This window comes from Saccopteryx leptura, chromosome 3 (genome assembly GCF_036850995.1).
Source record: "Saccopteryx leptura isolate mSacLep1 chromosome 3, mSacLep1_pri_phased_curated, whole genome shotgun sequence".
NCBI classification, from domain to species: Eukaryota; Metazoa; Chordata; class Mammalia; order Chiroptera; family Emballonuridae; genus Saccopteryx; species Saccopteryx leptura.
The window spans coordinates 90,544,368-90,555,752 of record NC_089505.1 but is presented as its reverse complement, the minus strand read 5'-3'; the positions used below and the strand labels follow the sequence as shown (position 1 = coordinate 90,555,752).

At 55.9% G+C, this 11,385-nt stretch overlaps 1 protein-coding gene across 1 annotated transcript in view; it reads right to left on the bottom strand.

Annotated features, from left to right (window-relative positions):
- Positions 1-658: 658 nt before the first annotated feature.
- The window catches only part of PEX14 (peroxisomal biogenesis factor 14), a 135,584-nt gene continuing 124,857 nt past the window's right edge, over positions 659-11,385 (bottom strand). The window contains exons 5-9 of the mRNA XM_066375043.1: positions 10,591-10,682; positions 7,306-7,408; positions 6,107-6,204; positions 3,350-3,441; positions 659-1,854 (exon numbers count right to left, since the gene is read on the bottom strand). Of these exons, the coding sequence (XP_066231140.1) occupies positions 1,407-1,854; positions 3,350-3,441; positions 6,107-6,204; positions 7,306-7,408; positions 10,591-10,682 (833 nt within the window). The 3' untranslated portion in view covers positions 659-1,406. The remainder of the gene's footprint in view (positions 1,855-3,349; positions 3,442-6,106; positions 6,205-7,305; positions 7,409-10,590; positions 10,683-11,385) is intronic.

Sequence of the window (11,385 nt, the reverse complement as noted above, 5' to 3'; positions counted from 1 at the left end):
GGAAGCCTAAAAAGGGGCCTAAGCAGGAGGTGAAATGTTTCTGAGCAAAACCAGCCCCGGGCCCAGCAGTGGCAGCCAGTGCATCAGGAGGGGTACGTACCCGCTGCAGAGCTCCACCTCCACGGCGGCCAGCGCGGTCCCTGCACTGTCCCCAAAGCCTGTGTCTACACAGGGCACCCAGACGTGCCTGTGCCCTCTGCCCCGCGCCCACCCCAGCACTGCGGCTTCAGGGCACAGAGCATGCCTCGCAAGGAGCGCCTTGCGCTGTTTTCCTGGGTTTAGTGCAATGCTGTGTGAAGGTTAAAGGGAGACAGGGAGGGCGAGAGGGAGAGGAGACGGGGGAGGAAGAGAGAGCGAGACGCACTCTCCTGGGAGCACATTCATCCATTTAAGGAAGGAGAGCTCATCACACTTCACATCAGGTCTATATACAGTAACGTGCGGTCCCTTCTCCTCCTGGATCAGAGTGTCGCCCTTCGACAGACACTGGGGTGAGGAGGACACCCTCCAGGCTCTGGGTGAGCTGCGGAGACACCTGTCAGGCTCAGCCCCAGCCTCCCCTCTGGGTCCTCCCCAGGGCACACCTGGCGCAGCCACAGCCGAGACCCACATCCCAGGCACCGGGTACCGAGAGCAGACAGGGAGCCACAGGCAGGAATTAAATAGTGGCAACTCATATTTATTACAATTATATACAGCCGTATCTTATACTCAGAGCCTACACCTGGTCACGCAGATGAACATGTGCTTCTGGATGGGAGGGACAGACAGGAAGGCCTGATGCCTGGCTCCTACGTGAAGGTGACAGCCACGTCGCTCCGTGGGGGCCGCAGCTGAGCTGCGACAGAAGGCAGGGAGGTCAGAAGTGCAGTGTGATCTCATTGTTTGGGATGACGACGGGCACGGTGAGGCTGAAGGCATCAGGCAGGCAGGACCGGCTGTGCAGCCGGGGGGCGGGGCCCTCAGCCAGAGGAAGAGCCGTGGGGACACACAAGAGCCCTTGGCCCCTGGCAAGAAGCAAAGGGAGGAGCCACGGGGCAGGAGGCGGCAGCCCGCAGACACCTGGTCCACATGGCTCCTCCCCGGAGGGTCAGGGGTGAACTACCTCTTGTCATGCATGGTGTTAGGTTAGCTAGGACGCTCAGCAGACACTCCCTGGACCAGACACTGGCCTAGGGGACCAGGCTGAGGGGCCCTTGAGCGCAGAGTTTGGGCCCTTAGCCTGACACGAGAACAAGGTCCAGGCTGCCTGTCCGGGGCTGAGCGGAGGTGGCCGGTGAGGGGCTGGGTGACAGAAGTGCAGCCTGCCACGACAGGACCAGGTGGGCCGGGCCTCCTGCAGCCCCATGCCCTGCCTGCACCCCACCTGGCTCAAGGTGCCCGGCCGCCCCAGTGCGGGCACCGCGCTAGTCCCGCTCGCTCTCGTTGCTGGCCCCCTCGGGCCGCCGCAGCTTCTCCACCTGCTCATTGATCTGCCCGTCCCCGCCCCGGCGGTCCTCCCGCTGGACCCCCAGGCGGTCCTCCTCGTCCACGTGGCTCATGTCCTCGTCCTCCTCATCCTCCTCATCCTCCCGCTTCTCCTCCTCGCCCTGCACCTCCATCCGCACCTGGCCCTTGACGTCCACCACCCCCTCGCTCTCCTCCTGGGGGCCCAGCAGGTGGTAGGCGGCGGTGGAGCCCTCGGGGCTGTGGCCCTCCTTCACGGGAGAGGCTGCTGCTGACTCGTTGCTGACTGGTGAGATGTCGCTGCTGCTGTGGTGGTTCCCGGCTGCAGGGCTGGAGGGCGATGGCGACTTGACCGGGATCTGCCAGGAGGGTATCTTCGGGGCTGACGGTGATGGTGGGAACTGCCTCCTGGCAGAGGGGGGGAGGGCAGGGTCAGGAGCTCCCATGGCTCAGCGGGGACAGGAATGGGCTCAGGTGGCTGTACTCTACCCCCCGCCCCAGAAACAAGGCTCCTTGGAGGGTAGAGCCCCCAAGACGAAGCCAGAGGTGTCCTAGACTGCTCGCAGGGCACCCTGCCCACTCAGCACTGCCTCAGCCCTCCTCACAGCTGCCGACAGCCCCCTGGGAGCCTGCCATGCCCCGGGAAAGGAGCAGGTGATGGTGGGAAGCCAGACTGGGAACCCAACTGGGCCAGAAAACGGGGTGACTTGTCTATGGCACTGCAGGACAGGGGTGCTCTGGGTCAGAGATGTCCAAGCCAGAGGGCAGCGCTAAGAAGACCTCTGAGCTCAACATTTTGCAGGGAAGTTGGTTCTCTACCTCAGTTTCCCCGCCCTGGGCCCCTCGGCCAGCAGCCAGCCCAGACCAAAGCCAATTCCAGGAGGGACCTGGGTGGTCAGGGCCTCTCGGCAATGGCTTGGAAATCAGCCATAGGGCAGGCAGCCCATCTCCACCTGAGCCAAGCAGACGAAGGCCCGCTCCCCCCAGCTGCCCGACGTCCCCTGGCACAGCTCTTCTTCCTCAGACCCCACCAGCCAAGAACTCAGCGTTCACCAGCGTCACGAACGCTGGGGAGAAATCCCGTGGGCAGTTTTCTTGGCTCCACGGTTAGCCAGCGCCTACCCTCTGTCCCCTGGCCTTAGGGGCTCTTGTCTATGAGGTTCAGACACACAGAGGGTCCCCCTAATGACAACCCTGAGCTCAGTCAGCCCTCTCTCAAAGACCCGTTCTTTCCTCCAGGGAAGGCCTGGAAGTAGGTGACTGGGACAGCTGGGTCCTCTGCTTGGGGCGCCATCTGTGACCCTGAATGAACATACACGGCACCTGCCAACCCTGGGCCGGTGGGGCCACGAAGCCCACACCAGGCCGCCCTGGGTGCCCTGCAGGTCAGGGACCAGGCAAGCCATTGAGGGCGGTATGGGTGACAATGCCCTGCCTGTGGGGCTCAGTGAGGGTGCTGTCACTGCAGAGGGGGCAGAGGAAGAGCAAGGCTAGGGCTGGGGCTGCCCCTGCCTTGAATCGTAGGACCCTTCAAACTAGGGACCCAGCCCTCTCTGGGGACCTTCTCCGGGACAAGACAAGGAGGAGGTGGCCCTGTCTGGAGGGGAGGGGACGTTCTCTGCTCAAGGTCCTGCTTTCCTCGACCAGGTCTTGATGAGGCCGAGGAACTGTTCACACTTCAAAACTCTTATGGGCACCTAGACTGTCACCCTGGAGGGGGACAAAAGGGGGCCTCCTGGGGAGGGAAAGTAGATGCTTGAGATTCCCACACTCAACTCCTGAACCATGCAGCTCAGTCGGGACCCCCTGGGAAGATGCACCCCCTCCCACCAGCTGGCCCGACCCACGAGCCCCCTCCCCAGCCCTGGGCTGAGAGCGGAACAGAAGCCCCCTCCTCTCCTACCGATTCAAAAGAAGCCCTTTCAAGGAGTTAATTTCCGACTTGAGCTCATTGATATTCTGGGACTCCAGAATCCAGTTGGTGGACGTGGTTGCCTGAAAGTCAAACGCAGGGAGCAGGGTCAGCATGGGTCCACCTCAGGCCCACGGCATGCTCAGGGGGTGGGTGGCAGGAGGGGATGGGCTTCAGGAACCCTGGGCGAACTGGGGCGCTCTGTCTCCTGTGCACCAGCCTGGAGACCCCGGGAAGGTTCTGCCACTGTGCATGCAACGGTCTGCCTGTCTGGGTCTATTTAAATGATGCTGCCTTTAAAACAAATGTAACAAAAAAAAAAAAATGTTCCTACAACTTTGTTTGGCTGACAATATTAAGGAATCGTGACATGTATTCAGGTGTAGTAATGGTACTCTGGTTACATAAAATAAAATGACGCAGCGACCAGAGGGTCCATATCATTGGGAGATGCACACAGAAGTCCTTGGGGGATGACTCTGAAGACTCAGCAAAGAGAAAAAAGCCATCCTAGGACTTAACTCCAATTCCTTCCCCCAGGGGGGCCCATGAGGAACAGACACAGTAACTCTGACAAGCACCATCCTCTCCCCTCTGAACCTGACCTGGTTTCCATAGGAACTTCAGAGAACTGCCATTCTCTGGCAAAGATGGTTGGGATGAAGGGGGACGAGGAACTCGGTGGTCCCCGAAATGGGTCCCCTGAGTGGCCAAGCTGCTTATGAAGTGTTTATGGACCAAGTCCAGGTGTGGTGGCCTCAGGCGTGTGGGCCTGTGTCATCCGGGCTGGAGGCCACTTTGAGGTTGTGTCAAGTGCAGGCCCCTGCGTCCCTGACAACACCACCCTGTCCTGACACAGAACCCCCAGTGCTAAGTCCAAGAGAATGCGGGGGGGGGGGGGGCTGGGCGAGGGGGTCCTGGCTGCCCCTGCAGCTGGCTTTGGCTCTGACATGGGATGGGGACGTGCAGCACCCTGCAACCTCTGCAGGAGAAGCCCCTCAGAGGGCCGCGGACAGGGCGGTCTGGGGGCGGGAGCACGCAGACGCCACCGCCGCACACTCCCTGGGGCAGCTCCAGACCACCAGACAGCACAGGCCCGGGAGCCACTGTTCTGGCTTCTCTGAAACCTTGAAAGCTGCAGCAGCCCATTAACAAGGGAGCAATTTCCACTCACCGGCCGACAAAGGACTCAAATTTCCAAACGCATATGGTGCCAGATGCCAGGATTTAGAAATAAAATCTGACATCTGGGGCTTTTTAGCCAGTCTCTTTAAAAAAAAAAAAACAGTTGTAGAAACTCCCAGCCTTCAGTTTTATGTAGGTTTTTTAATTACTTAATGCTCTTCTTTTTAATTTTTTACAACGCTGCAGTAGGAGCTTGGAAGCCAGATATAAAAACTTATATTACAGCTGAGAAAACACAGCTCCGAGTCTCTGGTGTATGGGATAGCCGGCCTTCACACATGGGCTCAGGCACGGAACCGGCGAGGCTGTGTTGGCACCAGGCAGAACCAGGACAGATGAGAGAAGGCACGAGAAGCTCGAGTGGCTCTCAAGCACCAAGCATAACCCTGGGCACCCTCCCCTCTTAAAACGCAACATGTGGTCTTAATCTCAATGGTTAAGGTCTGAAAACAGTTTTCCAATTTCCGGAATGGCTCCTGGCCACTGGCAGGCCACCGCTCCAGAAGATAATAGCAGCGAGTGGGGCAGGGCCACAGCCGGCCTTCAGGGGGTTTTATGGGCCACCCGCCCCTGGGCGTGCACCCGGTGACTGGAGGTGGCCACCCGGCACCTGAGGAAGAAGTGCAGGCAGCCCCTCTGGTGGGGGTGTCTGAGGAGGGGATTCTGGGGACCTCTTCACAGGAGGCACCCCAGATCCAATGGGAAATGGTAAGCTTCCCATATTGCTGGTTTTTTAAATGCAAAAGATCTGAGTGCTGCTTGACACAGTTGTGCCTGGGGTAGGGCCTCCCTCAGAGAGAACCCTGCGGAGCAGGATAGCATGGGGGGGGGGGAAGCAGCCAGAAAGCAGCACGGGGTCAGGGATAGAGCAGGGAAGACAGCGAGCATCCTAGAGTCACTGGACCACTGTCCTCTGGGCCCTATCTGTCACAGACAATGCCCCAGGAATGACCGTCACACACCCACAGACCCAGGCCAGAAGCCTGCAACCCTGGGAGCTGACTGCAGCTGGGGACCGTTATAAGCATGTCAAGGAGGAGGTACCATTACTGCTCCACTTCACAGATGAGGAAACCAAGACCCAGGGTCTGATGTTATTAAGACAGCCTCAGATTCTGGAAGTGAGACAGGGAAACCACCATAGTCGATCCCAGTGGGCACTCCAGGCCATTGGGGTTACCTGACCCCTAGACCTGGGCTTTGAGAACCTGGGCATTACCACAGGGTTTGCCCCAGTGCCTTGGCAACTGTGACCTGTGACCTACCTCGCAGGCGGAGACTGTTCTGTGTCTATACTGTCCACCCCCAGATGTGGGGCAGGTGTTACCCTGGGGTTGGGGGGCTCAGGCAGAGTTGCTTTCCCTTCCTCCATCAGGAGGTGACAGGGAGATAGGACGGCCTTCAACGCCGAGTGCCTCCTGTCTCTACAAGTGCAGTGTGAGCCCTGCTGCCAGCGTGAGGAAAGACCAAGTCAGACCCCACAGTATGCAGTGAACTGGCCAGAGAGGACAAGCATGAGAGCCTGCCACACAGACGGGAGAGACCGGAGGGTCAGGACCGTACCTTGGCTGTGGCCAGTTCATGGGTGAGCTCCTGGACTTTCTGTTGCTGCTGAATCAGCAGCTCCTGGACAGAGGCTAAAGTCACCTGTAACTGAGTCACTGGGAGAGAAGAGCAGTGGCATCTCTGTTAAGTGATACACACAGGTCCACACACCTTAAGCTGCAGCATCCAATTTATCTGCAGACACCCCCGGCCCGCAGCCCAGATAATTTATCTGCACCCGGGGTGATCTACCTGCACTGCATCTACCCTCCAGTCTTTCCACTTCATCTTTCTATTGTGTAGTTGTCCGTGGTCAACAGTATATCCGTCCAAAACCTCTCCCCTCTAATTATATCTGCTGATGATTTGCTTGGCTCTCCAACTTCTGTAATGTCCCATCCCTCATCTCCCGCCTCACTGTGTCCTTGTGGAGCTCACGCAGAGTCCCCAGGCCTCGGAGAGAGGCAGCTCGGCCCCCTCCCAGGAACCGTGAAACACTGCAAATCCCGTCCCCTGCTCCTCCCTGCCCTCCCCACCCAGCTCCGAGGTGCCGGAGCTCCTAGAGTCACGTGGCCTTTTGTGTGTGTGTGGGGGGGGGGGGTACGAGGGAACTTGGGACCACCACTCTGGGGGCTGCCTGGGACAGTGGCTCTAACGTGCCTGAGTTTTAAGACTCAGAGCCTCCATCTAGTAAACAAGTTTATCAAGGAGAAAAGCCACCACTAGCGCGACAGGTCCCAGCTAATCTAGGCCATCATTGGGGCACTGGGTAACGAACACAAGCTCCACGGAGTCGATGACAGAGGAGGTGGCCGGGTCCTGGGAGCCGCAGTAATTACAGCCTCTCTTGACCCCGCGATGAATTCTTAGAGGGAAGGGGGGAAATCTCTGAAAACCCCCCTGAAAACCTCATAGAAGCAGAAATTAAAAATGAACTTTACAGCCCTTAGAAAGGCTGTCATTTTATTCCCCTTATTAATATTCTGAGGTTGGGAGCCTTTCCGTAAAAACATAATTAATTGAGGCCGCGCCGACAGTAAACAAGCAATTTCAAATTAAACCGAAATGACGGCGGCTTCATTTGCAAATGTGAACAGATTCTCAGAGCAGATAAATGAAGTCACCACATAAAGTGGAGACGGAGGGCGCGGGGAGGCCTGGGGAGGGGCCGCTTGCGAAGGCTCCGAGGGGTGGCTGATGGAGTCATTAATCTTTACCTGTCTGCGCCATGCTGCCACTCAGCTCCGCCAGACTCGCCTCCATCCTCTCCAGCTGCTTCCTGTCCTCCTGGCCGCCCGCGATCAGGGGGCGCAGGTACTTCTGCAGGAAGAGGGGGGCGGGAGGGACGGGCCGGAGCTGGATTACTGTCCAATGATCCCCCGTTCTGTAGACCCACTTGCCCTCTGTCACCCCCAGGTTCTGGAACCTCTCGAAGCGAACACCATCCATGAACAAGATATTCCAAAGTTATGATACCGCGATCGCAACCACGTCAAGCTGCTGTCTAAGTAAGGACAAGGACCGAGGAATAGGAAAGGACGAGTCAAGTCAATTTGATTTATTCGTATGAAAAACTTTTTGGTTCTTTTAGTTTTCTTTATGGTGTTGTTTGTACTATTTCCATAACAAAACTACTTAAAATTCTACTTTAAAGGTTGTAAGGTAGAAATATAAAAGGTTACACAGGAGAGTGACACTGTTAGTGGCCTCCAGGGAGGAGTGGGGGAGGAGCTTTTTACACTTTCCTGAACCTTTCACATTTTGAACCATATGAATGATTACCCAGTCAGAAACAGATGAGTAGAATTAAATAACTAAATAATGACTTGAGAAGCCAGGTGAGAACCATCACAGGTGTCTGGGCCTTTGGTCCTACCAGGAGCAATAATACCTGGGGACCCCGAGGCCTGCCCGTTCACTGCAGTCTTTTTCTAAACAATGCTTTCCTCAAAACAAATGTCCTCCAGTTATGAGTCAAATGCAGTCAAGTTCCCCCAGAACTGAGACTTGGGGCCAGAAGGGAGAAGAAGGGGCAGAATCTGGAGAAACTGACCACAGGGGATAGGGGCAGCCAACCACAGGCCCCGAAGGTGGGAGGCCGGACTGGGAGGAGGAGGTCGCAAAACTTTCAGGAAGAAGGCCAGTGGGATGGGGCCGGTGACTGCTGCCAGCTCAGAGGGGCAGTGGGTGGCCACCGGGAGAGCTGGCTGAAAGGACGTGTGCCCCGCCCACTCCAAGCATGAGACTCCCACCAACTGCAGTGGCCTCACAAGGCAGCGTGTGCAGGTCAGCAGGTGGGGACACTGGCCCATGTGACCAAGCAGAACTTTGGTTCATACTCCACTTGGGCCCCAGATAGGACACCAGACAGGGACTTCTCCATTACAGGTTCTGAACTGAGGAGGAAAAGGAAGTCTCTCACAGGGGTTGGTGGGAGATGCATTTCAAGGGCGGCTCCTAAGTGGAGATCGTTATTTAGCATACGTGTAGAAGCATTTTCTATTTTGCAAAGTGCTTTCCAACCACTGTGTGAGTTATTGCCCACGACTACGACTGAGCTGAAACTCATCAAATGTAGCCTTATGCTCCAAGATGAAAATTTCCTAAGTGTAAACGCCCAGAAATTCTTATACATGTAATGAACTAAAAATTCCATTTCTGAGATCAGAAACACCAAGGGAAAGGACACTGCCCTGGTCTAAATCTTTAAATATTTATCCAACAAGATGACAGCTTACCTCTCCTTTTATTTTTAATTTAAAGAAACTATTAGCAGATGTTTTAGAAATTCTCTCGTCACCACTGTGACTGATCGTTCAATGTCTCTCTCTTTTTAAAAGCAGAAAGATCAGAGCTGCGTGCAAACAACTGAGTTTGCTTCCCGTTTCCATCAGCTCACAGCCGTCCGCAGGCAGCCCGTGACAGCGCAGGGCCTCTGAGCACGGCCGGGACATTCCTGTAAGCATTTAGTTCTTGGTGCTTGTATGCAGTGAGCGGTTGGAAAGAGGCTCTCCGCACATAAGGGACAGGGAGGCATCGGGTGTATGTGTGTGTGTAGGGGGGCGTTCCAGGACACAGAACATTTGGCTTCTGGATTACTGACACAGCAATCTCCAACTCCAAGAATAGATGTTACACTAAAAAAAGTGTATCCTGCTACAACTTGGTCATTAGCTTTTGTACTGAGTCAAAAATTAAGAATCCCAGAATGCAATGCTGACAACATGTTTCATGTGCTAAAAAATTACAACAGTGAACCTGGGTGTTCATGCAGATTCTTTTAAAAATAAATAAATAAATAAATCTCCAGATCAGGGGCTGGGTAGCAGGCGGCCAGGAGAGGACCAGGAGAGAGCGAGTCCTCTGGCCACAGCTTGGCCCTTTGTCTCTGAGGACCCACCCCGCTCTGCATCTTCTCGAAAAGACTCATCTGCTTCAAACCAAAGCCCGTCTTTGGGAAGCATCAGGTGTCAAGGAGGGGAATGCTCACTCAGGCCTGCAGCTCTATTGTTAGCTGTGACCTCTGAACCCCAAGGGCTGTGAAATTGGGGAAAATCCTAGATTTACATGGATACCAACACAATCTATAGAAGACAAAAAGTATATCCCATAAATATGGTCACACTGCCTGACCAGGTGGTAGCACAGTGGATAGAGCATTGGACTGGGATGCGGAGGACCCAGGTTTGAGACCCTGAGGTCACCGGCTTGAGCTCGGGCTCATCTGGTTTGAACAGAGCTCACCAGCTTGGACCCAAGGTCGCTAGCTCGAGCAAGGGGTCACTCGGTCTGCTGAAGGCCCACGGTCAAGGCACATATGAGAAATCAATCAATGAACAACTAAGAAGCCACAATGAAGAACTGATGTTTCTCATCTCTCTCCCTTGCTGTCTGTCTGTCCCTGTCTGTCCCTCTCTCTACTCTGTCTCTGTCTCTATCACACACACACACACACACACACACACACACACACACACAAATGGTCACACTAAGATGTTCAAGCTGGTTTTAGATACCAAGGGAGAAACACAGCATATAAAGCACTCTGCAAAGCAGCACCTCTGAGCATCACAACAGCCTCATGAGAGATGTTCTGTTATCCCATTTTACAGATGAGACCACTGAGTCTGTGGTCACATATCTATCACATAGGCTCCATGTCCATGCTCTTAACCACCGTGTCACTGTCTCTCAGCACTTGTTGGGCACTGTTCTAAATACTTGACACGGCTCACAGATCAATGGGTCCGTCACCCTGTGGAGCAGGGATGCTGAGGGAAGATGCCAAGGCCAGTGGATGAGGTGTGGTGTACAACTACTAAGCGCACCAGTCCAGGCGGGCCTGGACTTGAACCTCCAGCATGTCTATCAGGACACTCTTCCTCTGCACATGGCCCTGCTCCGGCCGTGGCCCCCCAGGGCTAGGAGCCCCCATCTGGTAAAGCTCAGGAGCGAGAGGGTGGGGCTGAAGGCTGATGCAGCTGCGGGAAGGGTGAACCTACCTTGTAGAGCTGGTGGAAGCCGAATGCAATTCCTGCCATGATGATGGCCAAGGCACTGTAATCTCTCCATCGGGAACCCGCAGGGCCTGAGGCTGGGAGAAAAGGCACGTCAGGAGCAGAGGCACGCGTGTCCTTCCCCAGGGCCAGGGAGAGCACAGTGTCCTCATCTCAAAGGACTAGCAACTCCAACAACAAGAGACAGCGTGACCACAGGGACACGAACCCAGCTGCATCTCCCTCCTCTTTCCAGGTTCTCAGAACCACCTGCCTCAATGCTGCGGGCGTCTCCAGTGAGCTAAAGCCTGCTGGGGAGTCCAGAGGCAAAGGCAATCTGAAGACCGAGGGCATGGTGTCCACCAACAAGGCAGAAGGACCCAGTGAGACTGACATAAACACACTTGGGTGTGCATGAATGCATGTCCACGTGCCCTGCTACAGGCAGGAATAAGCGAGGAGCCGCTGAAGAAGGGGGGGTGGACAGTGGAGGCACAGGAGGAAGGCAGAGTCTTTTCTCTCTCACCAAGCCGAAGAAGAGGAGACGGTGAACAGATGACAGAACAGCTAACTCCAGGCTGGGCATGAGCGACTGCAAAGGCAGGCTGACCTGTGCTCAAAGGACAGCAGGCAGCAGTGTGGACTGAGAGCACCTGGGCCTGGCCGACCGGGGAGGGCTACCGTGGCCAAGCCAGCTCCAAGAGCAGAGAGAGGCCCCGTCAGCCTGGGGAGCAGCGGAGGGCAAGCTGGGCAGGAGAGGGGCGGGGTGGGCAAGGCCAAGGTCCCGCAAAGACACTCACA